We start from the raw sequence: 19,606 nt of genomic DNA, 5'->3' as shown, positions 1-19,606 counted from the left end.
AGTAGTTTCTTCAGTCTCCTTAGATGTTTTCTCTGCTTGATGCATGCCGATGATTTGACCCTTCTCAAACAAACTAACATCCTTTTCCACGACCACAGGATGTGTGTTTTGACATGGTTTAAGAAATGAGAAACTACTCATTGCATCAGTTGGGGTTAAATAACTTGTCGCCATCTGAAAGATAATCACCCATGCAGTAATTATCCAATAGGAGGCTCGTACCTATTTGCTTAGTTAAATCCACGCGGCAACTTTATGCACCAACAAATAATCGCTCATTGGTTAACAATGACATTTTTCTAATTTGTCAATTGTCAAGCAAAAATGCACTGTTACTGTCATAGACGTGACACTTAGTAAATATGCTAGGATCTTTGGTGCTTTGATGGATCTCTTCCACTTTTTTAGAACTGAAATCTCACAGAAATGTACCAACTTTACACGTTCTAAGGACATTTATATTGGAAATACTGAGATTTAGAATATGACTGTGCAGCAGTATGCACCTTAGGAATGCAGTGAACTGTGTTATACATCCTACGGCTAAATTCTTTTAGCCTTTCATCATTTGTGACTTGCAGTGGGGGGAAAAAAACTCTAGTACTCTAAATAAATACTAACAATAAGTAAAAGAACTATTCTTCAAAATGTTAGCTTCTGTGGAAGGAGTGTTGTAAAGACTTACACTAAACATAGATGATGCTTATCTCTTTTGCAGCTTGGACGAGGTGTGATTGTTCAAACTAATTGTGGACACGGAAATAGAAAACGAATGAATGGACAGATATTTGATGTGATATTTTATGTCTAGTGCACTATAAAATATGTTAGCTGTATGCTATAATTCAGTTCATGTAGTTGTAAATAGGTTGTGTATGGTATCATCTTTTGGTGCGATGGACTGGCGACATGGACAGGGCGTACCCCGCCTCTTGTCCCATTATAGCTGGGACAGGCTCCATCCTTCCCCCACCCCCTACAGGATGAGCAAAAATAGATGGAACTCAGACATCATGGCACTATAACAGAATATGTGGGGGGAAAAAAACTACATAACATTTTAAAGGACTATAATTTACTCAAACACCTAAAAGACCTCCGTCTTTAAGGACCGGAGATGTGAGCTATCAGATAAAGGTCGGCAAACCTTTACACTGACCACATATAGAAATTCTTGTGTATGTCAATAACTTCCTCTTGTGTTTTTAAAATAAACGACAGCACATATTTAATTTTAGGCATGAGTTAAAATAGGGGAACCAAACAACCAACAGTGAGAAGTGACAATAATAATTTATATCCAAAAAAGGTTTGGAGCCATCAAGTGCTGCTTCGGACTTCATTCATTATTATGCTGGTCTCCTTCATACAGGAACATCGTGAGATGAGTAACGGGATGTGAAACTTTGGGAAATGCAAGTTGCATAAGAAGGCAGAGAGAACGGATATCCCACCATGTCGCAGTTGGTGTGACGTCATGAAACCGTCCATAAAACCTTCCTCCTTTAAAATCCAATCATATTTTTAGGTTGTGTGGCGTGTGGCCAACAATAAAGTCCTGAGTTTTCAGTCCTTCGTGTGGAAGGAAGCAAATCATCATAGTGGTTAATGTTAAACATGTAACAGTCATAATTACAAAGAAATAGTCTTTGAGTCTGAGACTCCCAGACTGAGTCTTTGAGTCTGAGCTGAGTTGTGAAATTATCGAGACATGTTTATAAAAGGAAGTTGGGCTAACGTTGACATTGTTTCTCACCAGGATGTGTGCTTTTAATCAGACGAGGGGATTATACACCTGTGTACAGAATTAACTGTGCTTCCTGTTAACGTCAGTCTTACTGTAAAGCGGGGGGATATGACGGTCAAAAGTCATCAGATGTTCCTTTGCCACAGATCAGTGTTAGTGGAACATATCTCAATATACCAACAGCTATTAACAGCTGTAATAAAGTTAAATGGTCATAACCGATACAAAGGTTACACCTGATACAGTACTGCGTTTCAAAGTCGATTACTGGCACTAGCTGATTACAGCCACAAAATTAAAACCACCCACCAGCGACGTTGATACACTGATCATCTCATTACGATACGATGTTCATCTGGGAAGACATGGGTCACGATGAGACTACCACCCGAACAATGACGCAGAACGAGCACTCCCACAGATGAGTGACGCACAAGCAGCCAGCCATCCATCCATCCAATGCAAAAGTAAACATTATTCATCAGGCCAGGACAGGACATCCTTCTGTTGCTCACATGTTCATTGTAGATACTTTAAGCAGTGAATGTGGGTCAGCGCGGCCACTCAGATGTGTCTGTGGGCATACGAAACAAACTGTGACGTGCTGTGGTTCTGACGCATCTATATCCGAACCAGCGGTCCTTCGTTGGACCACTTTTAACAGCTATTAAACAGTGCAGACACAACAGTTTCAGTTGAGGGGATGCTCTCACCTAGCTGCTAGCCATTACAACAAGAGTCTTTTAAAAGTTCAAATCCTGCCCGTTGACCAATTCTTCCTGCTACTAACACACTGAGGGCAAAGTGTTTACCTGCTATCTGATATATTCCACCCACTGACAGTTGCCATGATAATAAAATCAGCAGCAGAATTCACTTTGCCAGAGTTTATGACCATAATGTTACAGCTGATAAGTGTAAAGCTTTAATAATATACTGTACATTATTCAGTTGTGGCAACCAATCAGTTGAAGGAGCCCTGTAGTCTAGCTACACCAGGAAGAAGTTGACTCAAACATGACTAAACATGCAGGGAGGTAAATTTCAGCTGTTATTTAAATCTTTGCCAAGAGGAAAATTTCCCCATTTCCTCAGTAGTTAATAACATCCTTCTCGTAAAAATTTCCACAGAATGACAACTCAGATATTTCTGGTTTGACCGCAATTCAGTCTTCAGTCTAGTAACATTCATGAACCGTGGCTCTTTTTCTTGTTGAGTATGACGGGAGGAGGCTCGATGTTCAGCTCTCGTCGCAGGTCCTCGAGGCTCTGCTCCCACCGTCTCTCATAGTAGATGCTGAGGACACAGCGGGCCCGCCTGCCGTTCTTCAGAGCCCAGGGGCCCAAAGATGTGAACAGTGACTGTAAACGGCTGTGGGAATAATGGAATCAGGAACAGTAATAAAGACGAAACCTGTCAGCATCATTTACTTCAAATAAATGAGCCAGAACCCAGTTCCCCACAAAATGCAGGAAGTTTATAACGTCAAACTATGAGGAAGGTTTAACGGTTTACTAGAAGAGAACGGCAGTCTGGCATTTCATCATACAGTTTGTGGCATTTACTCATAAGTCACCTTAAAGGGTTAAGTTTGACATTTCAAGTCATTCATTAATATCTAGGGTTTTTACATTGAATGACAATGGATTACCCTGTTAGGTACCACATTAGAGCTGTACTGAAGTAATTTTATGTTATATGTCCACAACAATGTAATTTATCAGAGACACAAAGGCAGTGATGTGTAAGTAAAGTTTAAACGGTAAGTAACCTGGTGCCAGAGAATCAAACATTAAGGATTTCATCAGTTTTGAGCAAAAAATGCAACTTCTTCACTGGATACAACATCTTTACCAACAATATCTGCTGATTTTCTTAGTTGCTCTTGGCGTGCTACTAAAGGTTTTTGCATTTCTGACAGTTGTTCAGACAAATCCAGACACTGGAATTTGGCCGTTTCGGTTCGAGGAAAGTTAGACGATATCGTTGGTAGTTAAAACGTTGACAATCTGGTATTCACACCCACGTTACGTGGAAAAAGGGCCATGACTTTAAATCTCTCTCTAGATCTCGTTTTTGTTCTTTACACACCTCCTTTGTGTCATGTTTCATGTGAACAACCAAGACTATAACATCTTTCTGGTATAGCTCGTCTGAAAATATGCACGTTGTGCTTTAGCTACTGTAAAGATATTCTTTAGGTATTCAGTTTATCCTCAAGCGTGGAACTACTCCTAACCAGCTCTACTTGGTTATAACCCACAGCAGTTTACATATTTTTCTTAAAGTCACTCAAAAGTCAGATTACTTAACTTCCAGTCTTATTGCTGCCCACCTTTATACTAAACTTGTTATATATAAAATAATACTACAATGCTAAGTCAACAATAATATACACTGTGCTAAAGACACTGGTATTGTACCTTGCATTAAGCCGAAGTGGCCCCAATACAGCCCCAAGAGAGCACATGGGAAGCCCCGTCTGAGCCGCTTCGAACCACTTCACTGCCACTTCACCTGAAATCGACAGGAAGACACATGTAGAAGAGACATGTAAATTAAAGATGGTAAGAAAACTAGAGTCATTTTCACTCAGCCAACAGTCACAAAAAAAAATTTTCTCTTTACTTTGTAATTTGCAGCTCAGCGGTTTTGGCCAATTCCTTTTGATACAGTATCAATCCACTAGTATGTCATGAGCAAAACAGAAAAACGTCATCAACATTTCAGTAGAAAGGGCTTTGAAATACAGGACGTTTCTGAAGACAACTGGAACACAGACACAATGTTCTGTCACCAGTCAATAAGGCATCATATAAGATCAAAAAAAGCATTCATACCTCATATGAATAAGACAGTTTCACTTTGTAGGTGGCCAATTTCTACAGGACTGCACTGGTCTGAACAATATTCTACTCTACGTAAAGCCTGACATACCCAGCATGTTGGTGGGCATGCCCAGTAAGGTGTGCAGCAAATCATGGACCTCTCTGTATCTTTGCATAACGTAAGCCAACTCCTCGTTGTCTACAAACTTCACGTCTGCCCTCGAATCAGGAGTCACATTCTGTGGAAAGAAATTGAGAAACATTAGACAGGTAAGTGAAAAGGATGACGAAATAAGAGTGGTGAAATCAGCGGATACTCACATTGTCCTCCAAGAAACGGAGGTACTCTCTTCCAAAAGAGTTGTCCGGCAGTGAGGCCATCTTTGCCAGGTCGAGCGTAGACAGACGGATCCTCGGCCTTTCTCTGCAGCGACAGTTAATAACAAAGCAAAATCCAAATTCATCCACAGAAGACAAAGGGGGTTTTAAAAGTGCCTAGATCAGAAAGCTATATAATAGTTCAACAGGAACTTACGTCAAGATGACGTAGCCCTCAGGGTCATTTCTCATCCTGTCCCTGAGATTTATGAGAGCGAAGTGTCCTGTCGCCTCCCCGAGCACCGCAACCATATCTGTAAAGTCCAGAGTTTCATGAAATCTCTAAAACAAGGCGACTGAACCAAGACGCCAATTCTGCTCTGAAGAAGCAACTTGGATGACTTTGCTTTATACATCTCCCGGATGAAATCAAAGGACCTGTTGTTTCTTTTGTACAATAAATATACAATAAATAACCTGATTGCCTCAAACAAAATATTTCAGATTAAAAAAAATGTCTAAAAGTTATCTTGGTTTGTGCTTTCACACTGCAAATCTGTCTGGATTACAGAATTAGGTCATGGAGTTGAAAAGACCAGGAGAAATTTTTTGAAATTGTACAATCTGTCTTCTTTGGAGATCGACCGATACCAAGCGCTAGAAGTAGCCCTTTAAAAACACCTACACGTGTGACCAAATATCATTTGACAGGTGTCATGCCCACCAATACATTCTTCCTCTTTGAGAGTTTCACGCCAACCGACAGATGGCCTTACTTTGAATTTACTCTCATTTCTCGAGCATGTAACAATGGTCTCAAGAGAAAAGCCAGACAATGAGTAACTGCTCTCAAATAATGAGAACAAGATCATCATGGACAGCACCCAGTGACTAGTATCATTTTTGGACTGAGGACGACACATTCCAGTAACCCAAGGGGCTTCCAAGAACACAGATTATCTGACAGCACAGCACGTGTCAGTTGCAGATTGGCTGACTAAGAGGTTTAAACAACATACTTCCTGTACAGGTACAGGATAGATCAATGTTGTAAAGCTAGAAGATGTCAAAAAGCTGTTATCGGTTATTTTAAAAGTGTAGATGTGTCCTTGTCACTCATGGGAGGATGTTCTTGATAAAAAAAAAAAAAAAAAAGTCAGAAAGATTAGTTTTAACAGAGACTGAGCCTTTTACTGATGATGTGAGACTCTCACCATGTCTGTATGGGTTCTGTAGAGCAGCCACACCTGACCCAACGGCCAACAAGGCTTTCTGGATGGGCGTGGTGGGGATGTGTCCAGGATACAGCCCATCATAGCCGCTGTATGTAAACTGAGTGCTACTAGTGTGCAGCTGGTGGACACATGCTGCAAAGAAAAAGGTGGGGCACCGTTAGAAACTGAACCAAAACTAGATATTTATTCTCTTGCCCTAAAAAAAAAAAAAACAGCTTCTTGCAAAAAAATTAATTCTCTGCAGAATAAAACAGGGTATCTGAGATGTTATGCATAGGATGCATCTAATTTGCTTCTTGCCATTTTATTTTTTTACTGCTTAGACTCCAATATTAGCTGCACGTACCATTACACACCACAGTAATTCACTGACATCTCAATTCTTGTTAGTATTTTAAAGTATTATTACAGTGTGTAAGCTTCATGCATGTATTTTAGCCCACCTATCGCATCAAAGTTCATTCAAATTATCTAATTTATCTATAGCATGTTCATCAAAAGGAGAATTTAACACAATCTGATTAAGCTAGCAAAACTAGCACACAGTATCTCTGCTTTAAATATCCCACACTTTTATTTTGAAAACCGGAAGTCGATACACGCTGTAGCTGCATTCTATGTCCATGTGTTTAATGTATAGTCTGCAGTACGGGTGCACTTGAAATGTTGGAGTGGCTTGCTCGGAGTCGCACTGTACCCGTAGCGAAAAAGAGGTTTACCCAGAGCGAATATCTGTCGAATATCCAACTTAAAACTAGCGGTCATAAATGATATGATTCTAGCTAACTACTATACTGCTGCGGAGTGTATCGTCTGCTATTTGTGTACCTTATCTGGTCCATGCTGAAAACTAGGCTTTGACATTACTTTCTTTCGGTATTAAAACAACTAATTTACCCCAACATTTAATATTTAAAATGTCAGCTTATCAACGCACATCCGTATAAACTCATACCTTTAGATATTACGCAGTATCGGTGGTTTAACCGTCGGAAGGTTAAACGTAACTGCCACATTGCGAACACTTATGCGCCTGCGTGGAGTAGGTAGGTACACTCGCTTTTGACACAGGCGTACCCCTCATCTACGGAGGAAATGGTCTAGTCTGTAGATAAAGATAAACTCCGTCCCCCAAAAGTCTTATCACCATAGAAAGCAAACGCAACAAGCAACGTTGTAAACATTGCAACGGCACAGAAGGGCGAGCCGTTGCAACAATTCTCTATGAAATAATTTCGTTTGTCCTCAGACAGAGATTCGACCGAGACGATAAGGTTAGTTTGCCGTAGTGGCCGTTTCTCCTTGCCAGACGAGTAAGTTAGCTGGTTAGCTAACTGAGTAGTTAATCCACCAAATCCACAATATAAACAGTAATAGTCAAACACCGTCCAACTTGGCGTTAGCTGCTTAAAGTTGGGTAGCTAGTTATACGATTAAAAAGCTAAGTGTTGAATAGCTAGACCACGGTTTTACATCCAATAGCCCAAATACAAACATACTCAAAAATATAACTGCTGAACTAATTTGGTTGTATAAAGGCATAATAGCTCTCAGAATAATGCAAAGGCAGTTTATATAGTTGCTGACCTGAGCACTGAAACTAAATGTTACGTACACGTCATGGAGAGGGTGTAGCTACCAACACACTGAAATACTAAGGGTAGAGACGTATAAGTGCATCAGGACCTGAACTCCGTACGTACTCGGTGAGTAGTCCAGTTTAGTTTCAGTTCGTGACAGGAGAGGGTCTGTCAGTAGTGAGGTAGAAGCAGTGAGCAGTGAACATGGCAAAAACTAAGGACGAGCAAGTCAGAGCAGAGGGAGGTTTTCATACTATTATGGGCTAAGGGTAAATGTTTAAGAGCAGCTGGGACTAATTTTGTCCGGGACACAAGTGATGTGAAGACTGAAGGAAGAGTTTTTATTGTTTTTGAGTGTGGAGACAGCTATTGGTGTTGAGGGCTGGAAAAAGAAGTATTTTTTTTTCATGTGTGTGTGCACTGCAGTGCAATGGCAGTTTTTATTTTCAGTCACTTCTTGTTTCTGGCATCCAGTCACAGAGTGTGTGACTTAGTATTTCATCAAGATAAATGTGGTTCTTGCTGTCTGCTGTTTTCAGAACATTTGTGATTGGCACCCTCTCATAGTTTCTATGGATACTCTTTGCTAACCAAACAACAGCTTGCGTGCGTTCTCGTATCAGTCCTCCTTAACAGCTGTCAAAGTGTTGTATAAGTTAATGAGGTTAGACAGGTTTGTACAGCTTGCCACGGTGTCATTTTACTGAGAAACATTGTCATTCTAGTGAACTGAGTACTTGCTTATCATATTTCTTAGAAAATTCACTGTAACTTAACCAATATTTATAGTTCAGTCTTAATATGACAGGTCTGAATTTAGTTCCTTCAAAATTAAAATGTAGTATTGTTGCCAGTTATCTTCAAAATCAATGGATTATGCTTGAAACTCAATTAAAACTGTTCAAATACTTAAAAGTTTTAGACAATTAACATCTTGTTAAGTATTGCAGAAAGTGTTATGATACTTGGGTGACTGTGCTGTATAGCGTTATTACTAAAGGCTGACAAGTCTCATGATAGCCATGAGACATTTGTTGAGTGCATTTAGTCATTTGATCTTGTGTTTTGTGAGTTATTTAGTCTCCCACTGAAATGACTGTGTGGGCCACAGTGACCTTTGAATTTGCATCCCTTTCATTTATGTTTTTAGTTTTTACATTTGGGAACTACTTATAATTTCGTTTCCCTACATGGGGTTAACCATAAAAGAGGATTTGGATATATTCTTTTAGGCCACGTCTGCAAAAATGTCTAAGGAGACCTCTAACTGCAAGAACACACAGGAACAGTGTGTTTTTTTTGTGCAAAAGCAGCATTTTTTCCCCTTTCTCTCATTTCAGTTAGTGTTTGATAACTTGAACTTGCTCCAATATTTAATTTGTGGGTGTCTTTGTATGTTCACTTAAGACATGCTTGTACTCAAACAAAAGCTAATGGATGAAGTCAGCACTGCTCGGAGTTGTTTAGCTTTTGGACTCGGCAGAGTTTAAACCAGAATTAATTAATGACAACAACATGGATGCACACGGAAATTGGAGAAACTAATACAGCGACTAATCTGCAGCCCACTTAGGTTTCATGACAGACAGTAGATTGTGGTTGTGTTGGAGTATGTCAGTATATGATGACATTTGTTGTTATAAAAAAAAAAAAAAAACACACCCCACTCATTTCCCACAAGGGATTTTTTTGATCATAAATGATGTACTATGTACTAACAGCAATAACATACATATAGCAAGGGGATTTTGTTTTATTGTTTTTGCAAAGACAAATAAAAATGTGCTGTTCATTTGTGCTTGGTTATTGACATGCTCTTTAATGAGACTTGGGACAACTATAGAAATGACTATTTTGCAGTTTAGAGCCTTGTGTAACATTCAGGTTTCGTCAGTTCCAGCTTTGGCTTTCCTTGTAACGCACTGCTAAGAATTCTTTATCTTAACAAAACAGAAAGTCCCCGTCATGCTGTCGCTTTTGACCTAGCGGTGTTCTCGTCACACTGGCTGCTGTGAAAACAGAACAGATCGTTACAGCTGCCGTCAATCTCCGTCAAACTTTATGTGACTTCCTTTTGTGCCATAAACGTTAGTTATCTTGGGGGGAAAACCCCGTTCAGTCCTGGGACCTCATTTAACCAGTGTACAGGCATGCACCTGCTGACAACCTTCATAATACTTCCAATAGATGGCACTAAATTAATACCCAGATATTTTACTTAGTGACTTTAAATTGTTGCTTTAAAACCTATGTTCCTAACGCCCAGATATCATACAGATACATTGATGGAAGCACAAGCACAAATATCAGCTGAGTGACTTATTAACAAATTCAGACTTATTTCAAACCCAGCTGTGAGCAAATTCAGATTCAGATTCAGATTCGGAAAACTTTATTTGTCCCCGGGGGGCAGTTTTGTGCAAATGAATGGTTGGAACCATTAGCCTTTCATGACTTATCACCGATGCCCCGGTCCATCTGTGGTTAGAAGACTGACGTTTTTAAAATCCCCTCAGGAAATAAAAGCATTCAGCTTGAACACGTGGTGGTGCTGAAAACAGAGGTTTTATGTTTTGATACCTGAGGTCTAAAAAAAACAGGTGGGCACAGTGTCCTCTTGTGGTTTGCTTGATGTTGTATTTCTCACTCAGTTGTCTATTTTTAGGCTTTTAACTTTCCGTCCCGTTTCCATTTCAGACATGCATACGACAAAAACCAGATAAGAGTGGGAAATGAGTCTTACCTTTCTGTAAAATAGCATGGGTATTTTGTCTATGACTTATCTGTGTCTCCAGTCCGTCTACTATAGTTATATTCTAAGGAAACCAATCAGACAAGTGTTTGACCAGTACAGAAATACCCCCCCCCAGTATTCTAAAACTACATCAGAAAAAAAAATTGTGTTCAGATCACAAAACAAATATATTTCACTTTTTCGTCGCACACAAGTTTCACTGTAGCCTCAGTAGATTTACATGTCTTTGAATGCCATTTGCATTTGTGATATTTGGATAATTTTAACGCGCGCCTACATCATTTGGTTGGGAAATACAAATCCTTTGTGCTACAGCAGCGAGTCCGAACACGGAAGGCTGTAGCGTCGTGGAGTTGGAGGGGGAAGCTTAGCCGCGATTGCCTAGTAGCATAGCTTCGGCATAGGTGATGTTGCAAGGCAGGAGAGGAAGTGTAGGGATTTCCACACAATACATTTATTCAACACACAGCAGGTGAGGAAGTCAAAAAAAAAAAAAAAGAGAGACAGATGCAAGAGTGACACTTGATGTACTAGGAGGCGCCACCCTGTGGTGTAAACTAGTAATGGTGTATGTGATACTCTAGCTGTTAGAAGGCGTATGCCCATACTCTTTTTTTTTTGTTGTTTTCAAACTTAGCAAATATCTCTTCATAACTGGTATTTGCACACATACCTGGCGAAAAGGAGACATGGATGAGAGGAGAAGGTCAACATTGGCAAGACTTTCCAATGTTCGAGAGACCTCTGAGAGTCACAAGGCTGATGTGGAGGTTGTCTTGATTAGTCAGACTCAGCCTGCCATTAGGGATGGGAATTCTCCTCTGTTCTCGAAATCCAGTTTACAACGGGAAGCAACGAGAACAGCGTCTGAGCTGGCGAACTACCCAATGGAATTACCAAGCTTTGAAGAAAATCTGGATCTCGCAGTTGGCCATGGCGCTTGGTTCTTTTGGTGGAAGTACAGTGCGTCCATCTTGCATACGGGGCATTTCATTTTTTAATGACGAAGCTCACCCCTCAACCACTCCCAATGTGCAAGTGTTCCACCCCAAAAAAAGTCCCTCCCTAACAACACTGCTTTGTGTCGACGGCTCCGTTGATGGATCTTGTTTTTAGTGCCGCCAAAGCGGATCGGGAAATGCAAAAAAATGAGTTTAGCCAGACAATTCAACAGCGCTGCAGAGGTAGGGTTGATTGGTTTTGTGTTTCATAGAAGATGAAGATATAATGTAGTAGCAGGAAGTTGTTAGTGTGATTGCCATTGGAGTGTGTATCCATACATTTGCGGGCACAGCTTTTAAGGATGTACTGTAAGGGGGCATATTTGTTTTGTTGTCGAGTTCAAATATCAAATGTCTTGCTCAGACGTGGTTTACCTCAGAGATGGTGTCATGCAGTTTCGCGGCGTTGAATCATTCCAGCAATGTCACTGTGGAATTATTTGCTCAAGGGTTTTTAGACGTTGGCTGACATACTGGTAGTTTGCTCATGGGAAATCACAAACTCTCTTTCTGTTGCATGTATGCTGTGAAGTGTTGCCGTTAACAGCTGTTTTTTTATTTTATTTCCAGGATACTGCACCAGATTGATGGAGAAGAATGGCCCGTATCTCAATGGACTCTCCGAACTCTTTACCAGGGATACCCCTCAGTGTGCTGTCAGTGCCCATGGAGAATAAGTACAAATGTCAGCAGTGTCTCCAGGTCCTGAGGAAGCCTGTCCAGGCTCAGTGCGGACACCGCTTCTGTGTACACTGCTTCAAGCAGCTCACCAGGTACACTGGAGGGTCCTCAGACCACCCACAAGCGTGTGAAATGCAAAAACCCCTTCCCCTCCCTAATGCTTCCCACTCTTACTGGACATGCTTCAGCACATCCTGTGTTCTTATCTCTGCTCGCCTCTGGGGCCTCAGGATCAGTTAATTAATGCAGACTCATCTCTCACATGACTGGACTCTGATCTCTAATTCTGATGTCAGTGAATCACAAGGATGTGGCCATGCTGACTCATTCTAAAGGTGTCCATTGTTTTCTTTCCCACTCCTTTTAAACTGACTCACCAGATGTTCATTATTGCATGAATATGAATATACATGTGTAATGATACTTTGACAGTATCGTGATACTTTGACAGTATCATGATACTTTGACAGTATCATTACACATGATGTGACAGAAATTCTTGAACTTTACTGAAAAAATGTATTATTTTAAATAATACAAATAACCACAGTCATTAAACTGTATCTTATACGTAAATACCATTGCGCAAAACGCAGTTGTGAAATGTCAGTTTTCGCATGTGAATTGTCTTAGTGCTTGTGTCTTGTGGTATTCATATTCATTTCGTGTGACCTGCTACAAAAACCTGTAGTGCTTGTGCTTTTGAATTCATCATGCGACAACTGCACACACATGCTTTTGTTTTTGCGCACGTCATTCATTTTTGCGATATTATGCTACTAGCTTCTTTCACTTCTGTTGCATCAATGATTCATCTACTTGGGCCGTAATCCATTACTGGTCAGCACGCGTTCCAGTCCAGCAGGAAAATTGTTGCTGACCGTGGGTGCCAAGCAGCTGTTTTTTTTTTTCCCCCACCATAAAGTCACAAACCTGTTTTGTTTGTCAGTGCTGGCCCCAAGCCTTGTGAAGCCTGCCGACAAGAGGAAATTTATGAAGAACCTATCTCCATTCTAAATAGTAATGAGGTAAGTTATAGCCCTCATTCCCATTTAAACAAACAAAACATGACTATAGTCAGGCGGGGGTTTCCTGCACCGCACAATGCAAACTCCTATTTTTGTTTTGTATTATAATTAGCAGCTTTATGCGATCACCATCTTCTTTGTTCATGCTCTTGCCCACCAGGCATTTCCAGACAATGCGGCAGGACGAGAAATAGCAAGTCTGCCTGCCAGATGTTTGAACCAGGGCTGCAGCTGGACTGGATCTATAAAGGAGTATGAGGTGGGGTTTCATTTCTCTTGTGATGTGGGTATACCTGCTTTGTATCTCATGGTTTGTCCTGTACAGAGTCACATGCGGTAAGGTAACCCGACACGAGCTGTTCAAGCTGTTCTCCTAAAGCACATGGCTCACATAATGGCTGAACAATGTGTTTCATTTACACACGCTGCACTACGAGAGAGGAAGTGAAACTTAACATGCTGGAAAGTCCCCTCCTATCCAGCTCAGTTATCAACAACAACCCAGTGGAAAGTACCGACATAAAATAGACAGTTGAGATTGCAGGGCGTATGAGTTGACCATTAAACCTATTAAGCTGCTAGGGAAACTAGCGACTTAGCACTAATTTGTGGACTCAAAACAGGAACTGGTTTAGACAGTGAGCTATGTCTTTCAGACAGATAGGAGTTTGTAAATTCACAGAAAGGTTTGCCGTCGGTTTGTTTCTACTGTAAATATCTCTGTTTAGGGGACGGAAGCGAGTTTGTTTTGTAAAGAGGTGGCTTCCCGCTGCTAATTCTTTGTGGAGGATGTTTACTGGGCTTTTTCTCTGTTGTGGTATTGTATCTAGATCAGGCTCTAGACATGTGTAAAATGTGCAGGAAATCAGTTTGAAAGAGGCTGATGCTCGAGACGATTTGGCTTGCTTTGCAAAGCAGGTTCTGCCTGGTTGACTTGCAAATGAAGAAGCGTAATTGCAGTGCTTAAGAAATGATTACTGCTTCGAGTGACAACACCCACATGTTTGGGTGTGCATCTGTGGGACTCTGTCTTCGTCACTGTTGCTTGCAAAACAGACCGCACACACCCAAAATGAGGCTGTGCAAAACTGCAAAACTATGTAAAATGTGTCGTCTGAGTAGTGCGGTCAAGACGGGGAGCTGAATAAAAACCTCCTGACGATGATTCACATTTAATTTCGCAGTTCGGTTATTTGCAGACGTTAAGACGACATCTGAAAAGCGAGCAGTCCGATCAAAAAACATGCTAACCTACCTCGGTCCGATCTCGGTCGGCGGGTTCCACCATGTTGCTTGCAGTCATTCTGAAAGACACCGACTTCCTGGTTATTAAGCTCCTCCCCACAACATCCGCCTTTGCGTAACCCGCGAGTTTTGATTTTCGTTTTTTTTTTTTGTAGGACCGTCAAACACGTAACAACTTAAAATAAAATAAAAAAAAAAAGTCACGTTTCAGTAATTCAGTGTTGTAATTACTTTTTATTTTTTTATTATTTAGGTTTTTCTGCAATATTATTTCAACATGTTCCAGCGACTTCCTATTATTGCTTTAGGATTCAGTTTTGCTTTAAGCTCACTCTTTTTATTCTACTCTGTTTGTATATTATATACGAACCACACTTGGGTTACACAACGGAAAAAAAAAAATTACACAACCACTGAATCATGATAGCTTAACATATCTTTCATAATCAGTCATGGTTTTACCTCCCATCTACTTTTTATCTGATAAAGGAAGAACTGGTTGTGCAGAAAAAAAAATAAAAACCCACACTGCAGTTGCTGTTGGAACAGCTTGTTGTCAGTTAATGTCATTTTAATAGCTTTTGTGAACAGCCTTTGTTTTTATTGAGCTGGGTGCAGCATCTTTATATAAGACCAGACAAAGCGTTTACTGCTCTAAGTGCTATTTGATGCTAAATGACACTTTCCCTCAAAGAGCTGTAAAACACACCTTGTCAGTCTGTATTATGTTTAATAGATGGTGCAGTACCAGCCACACCTGCTGTGCGTGAGAGCAGCAGACAGTTTTATAACCGAAATGCATTTTTGTCCTTTCGCTTAGGCTCAGCACGAAGGCCGCTGTGAATTTGAGCGTACACAATGCGAAGCCTGCCAAAACTTCATCCTGCAGTCGGAGAAAGAAAGACATAATGAGAGAGAATGTGAGGCGAGAAGCCTGAACTGCAAATACTGCAAAATGACATTCAACTATAAAGACATAAAGGTGAGAAAGACGGATTATGTGCAGTGAAGCACTGTCTGGTTGTGTCTGAGGAAATGCGCAAAAAAAATAATACTTTTTTTTTTGTGTTTTAGGCCCACGATGAGATCTGTCTAAAATTTCCCTTACAATGCAAGGACTGCGGAAAGAAGAAGATCCCAAGAGAAAAGGTTACTGAAATTGCGCTGTTGCTTTTAAAAGTGAAAGTAATATTGAGAAGTTGTCTGTCTGAGGACCTTTCAGAAAATGTTTCCTGAAGACCACTTGGTTTCTTTCTGATTCACTTCCACTTTTATTTTTGAGTTGTTTGTGATTCTTCACTAACTCTGTCCTTTTTTTTTTTTTTTTATTCTGCCTTCAGTTCAGTGACCACATCAAGTCCTGCGCCAAGTCAAAGAGCGCATGTCCATTCATTGAAGTGGGCTGTAAATCTGTGGTATGTACAACATAATAATCAAATATATGACTTCAACTGTGATGCTGTTTATTAAAAATGATATGCATTGATTTAAATGACCTTTTATGGTTTTATAATGGAGTATGTTTCCAAGCATGTTGTTTAAATTAGAAGTATGTCAGTATTATCACAGATGTCAGTATTAGGATAGTGTTTACACATACTGTATCAAACTAAAACAAACTTAAAAGCATTGAACATATATTTTCGCCTCTGTGCTGACGTGCACATAAAACCCTTTCATAGCGTTTTCGTTTCAGTTGAGAGAGCCACCTTTATTTTCTTTGGCTTTCTTCCTAGTGGGAAGTGGGCGGAGCTCAGTTTGAAAGATGCACCCAAGCACCAATCAGAGTTTAGCAGAGCTTTTAAATCAAACTTTGAAGCCACTTGAGGCCCTGTTAACAGGATGTTGCCAAACTACACCCACACCATCCTGTTGGAGCAGATTCAAGCCCTGAAAATTTAATGTCACTCAGAGAATTGTTTTAGCTTTGAAACCTGTATTTAAGATGATTCTTTTCTAAAGAATATTACCTCTCAATTTCATTCATTTCCACGGTCTGCTCTTATTATATCGCTGCTGGTCTCTTCCTGTGTGTACGCCCCTTTACTGTTTACAGTATGTCCAAAAAGTCCTCTGACTTTCTGGATTAAAAAAAAAAACATAAACGATAAACAAGAGTTTTAGGTGGTTTCCTGAGCTGCGGCTCTGTTTCTGTTGGGTACTTGAATATCAAACTCACCACTGATTAAACCCGACTGCAGCTGGTTCACTTCGGTTTTGATCGCAGATGTCGCTGATTAATCTTCGTTGTGCTCCTTCTGCGCCCCCTCAGATAGACAACGGGAAGCTGAGCGACCATGAGCACGCCAGCACGATGGACCACCTGCGTCTGCTCCTGTCCATGGTGCTGTCTTTGACTCGGACACGTACAGATGCTGCTGCTGGTTCTGGGGAGTGGCAGGAGGACTCTGGTGTCGGCCTGTACAGGGCTCCTGAGGAGGACTCCAGACCCAGAGCTGCAGCAGCGCCCTCTCAGTCGGTGGACTTGGAAAAAAAAGTGAGTCTCACCAGACATATTGCTCTGTTTTAATCATCGTTGTTCACCGATTTTAAACGAGAACACCCTCTTAATGTGTTTGTTACTGTTTTCCAACAGGTCAGCGCTTTGGAAAATATTGTGTGCGTGCTGAACCGGGAAGTGGAGCGCAGTTCGCTTACCCTGGAGGCTTTCTCACATCAGCATCGTTTAGACCAAGAAAAGATTGATAATCTGTCTAACAAAGTACGGCAGCTAGAGAGGACGTTGACTATGAGAGACTTGCAGCTGTCTGAGACCGAACAGCTGGTGCGAGAACTCCAGTTCTGCACTTACGATGGAATATTTGTCTGGAAAATCTCCGACTTCTCCCGCCGCAGACAGGATGCCGTAGCCGGTCGAGCACCTGCAATGTTCTCACCAGGTAAGATGAAAGACGCCACTCATCTTCAAAGGTGTCTTCTGTACTTGTGGTGTATCTTTAGGCCCAGATGAAAGGTTATTTTTGAACGTGAGCTCAGCGATCATGTGGTTTGTTTAAACTTAACTCTTGGCCTGCAGACGGGGGAAATTCCATGTCATTGTGCCCCTGTTGTTCGCGTCATTCCAGTTCCTCCACGACACAGTTTTAAGGCTCTGTTTACATCCTCTATTTTTCTGTCACTTCTCCCTTGTGCAGCATTTTATTCCAGCAAATATGGATACAAAATGTGCCTGAGGCTGTATCTGAACGGCGACGGGACGGGTCGAGGAACCCACCTCTCGCTGTTTTTCGTCGTCATGAGGGGCAAGTGCGATGCCCTGCTCAAATGGCCATTCAGTCAGAAGGTAGGGGGGAAAAAAAAAAAAAAAGATAAATTGATATTAATCCACAAACACAATACGTTCCACAAAAGATAAAATAAAAAAGCTGACGTTCTCCTCTTGCTCTCATTCCTCAGGTGACTCTGATGCTCCTGGATCAGAACAACAGGGAGCACATTATCGACGCTTTCCGCCCCGACGTCACCTCCACCTCCTTCCAGCGGCCGATCAGTGAGATGAACATCGCCAGCGGATGCCCGCTCTTCTGTCCGCTGGCTAAACTGGCCGGCAAGAGCCCTTATCTGAGAGATGATACCATTTTCATTAAAGCCATTGTAGACCTCACAGGCTTATAGAGGGTGTACTGTGGAAGTACACACAATGCTGAATAGTCTGAGTTTAGATAATGTTAATATTATTATATATATAGTAAAAAAATAAATGTATACATACTGTCGCATATGTGACTATAACATTTGATAATGATAATCATGGTGGTGGTTTGTAATGATTATAAGTGCCACCCTCTGAGAATCAGGTCATCAGTGGAAAAACTTATGCAACATATATTTATTATATAAATACACATATATCTATATACATATATACTAGTATGGAATATTAATAATTATAATCAGCATTATAATGCGCATTTACATCTCTGATATGCACCGGTACAGGGAACCTAGGAATCAATTATTTTATCTTTGTAGTTCAACAAAGCACCCATGTTCGCACACAATAATGAATTACTATTAACCCAGTCATCTATATAAATCTTCTAGTTCACCTTAAACTTTATGAGTTACCCTTATTATCATTTACATGTAATCATAAAAAAAAACTTATCTGTTTATTGTATAATCTTTCTAAATATGTAGAAAATGTTCCATAATCCCATTTATTGTCATTGTGGTCCTCTACATGTAAACCTATTAACCTTGTAAATCTGATCAGATGACCATTCTTTATAACTTTTAACTGCAGTAAAGTTACTTGGACTTGTATAGCAGCTCATACAGTATGCTTCTGTATGTTGTGATATTTTTTTTTTAAGTTTTTCTTGATCCTACAGGTCACTTCACCTCACTAGTATGTGACATCCAGACACGTGAACCTATTGTGAAACAGCTGTTGCATAGCAACACATGCCATTAAATAACACATGCTACTCTAATTACAGTTCACTATTCTTGAATCTGTGTTTAATCTTCCCCAAACGATCAAATACGAATGTGGCAACTTCCCCCCCTGGAGTGATTGACGTGGATCAGTTTCTGGTGATACTTCCAGGGGATTTTTGCTGAACCAGTAGTCGGTGCGTTTAACAACTAAGAAGGATTGCACAGTATCGTGAGAAATACAAAGTACTAACCACATCACCGTGATAGTGGGTAGGAAAGACGGTTATACTTGTTAATCTGATTACTTATCTTGTTGGGGAACCCCGAGTCATTTCAAACGCTAAATGAATTTACATCCTAACATGGACTAGGTCAAAGATGTTCTTGGTTGCACTATGAGCACTATGTAGGAACTAGTCCATTTAGACAGAAAGCTAAGTATCACAGCCTCTGTGGTAATTCAATTTTGACTATTGCAACTCGGGCCTGACTCACAGCTAAACTGACAGCCCTGCCTTTTTTTCACAGCTCTGTGGAGATCGCTTAAAGTAGTGGTTGTAAACAGCGTCTTCTATGTGGTCTTGCTAAGGTGCAGCCTTTCTGGAGCGTTCTGTTTCGTTTGCAGGTGCACGACTGTTGCTCTTACGTGAACTCTTACCGCTCAGACCTTGCGAGCTGCATTCAGTACGAGAACTTAGCTTCCGATACCCAGCATGTCGTGTTGATGGAATGCATTTCTGGTTGCGAATGAGCTGTCCTGGCAAAAACAATAAATGAAAATAG

At 40.7% G+C, this 19,606-nt stretch overlaps 2 protein-coding genes across 3 annotated transcripts; one reads left to right on the top strand and one right to left on the bottom strand.

Annotated features, from left to right (window-relative positions):
* Positions 1–626: 626 nt before the first annotated feature.
* coq4 (coenzyme Q4 homolog) lies at positions 627–7,268 on the bottom strand. Its single transcript, XM_084572309.1, has 7 exons — positions 7,085–7,268; positions 6,109–6,261; positions 5,112–5,208; positions 4,898–5,000; positions 4,686–4,815; positions 4,172–4,265; positions 627–3,119 (listed from the first exon to the last, which is right to left on the bottom strand). Exons 1-7 carry the CDS (start codon positions 7,143–7,145, stop codon positions 2,936–2,938), a joined length of 822 nt encoding a protein of 273 aa, XP_084428435.1. The 5' UTR covers positions 7,146–7,268; the 3' UTR covers positions 627–2,935.
* Positions 7,269–7,286: 18 nt separating this feature from the next.
* Positions 7,287–18,876, top strand: traf2b (Tnf receptor-associated factor 2b). Of its 2 annotated transcripts, none has more exons than XM_084572308.1 (11): positions 7,287–7,403; positions 12,036–12,238; positions 13,096–13,174; positions 13,335–13,433; positions 15,240–15,401; positions 15,494–15,568; positions 15,760–15,834; positions 16,692–16,916; positions 17,016–17,319; positions 17,575–17,723; positions 17,837–18,876. In XM_084572308.1, the coding sequence occupies exons 2-11, from the start codon at positions 12,063–12,065 to the stop codon at positions 18,053–18,055; spliced, it is 1,563 nt and encodes a 520-aa protein (XP_084428434.1). In that variant the 5' UTR covers positions 7,287–7,403; positions 12,036–12,062; the 3' UTR covers positions 18,056–18,876. The 2 variants fall into 2 exon arrangements, with proteins under 2 accessions (XP_084428434.1, XP_084428433.1); XM_084572307.1 differs by lacking the exon at positions 7,287–7,403 and adding an exon at positions 7,452–7,835.
* Positions 18,877–19,606: the final 730 nt, after the last annotated feature.

The sequence above is a fragment of the Chelon labrosus genome (genome assembly GCF_963514085.1).
Source record: "Chelon labrosus genome assembly, chromosome: 22".
NCBI lineage: Eukaryota > Metazoa > Chordata > Actinopteri > Mugiliformes > Mugilidae > Chelon > Chelon labrosus.
This window is presented reverse-complemented; position numbering and strand designations above follow the sequence as displayed.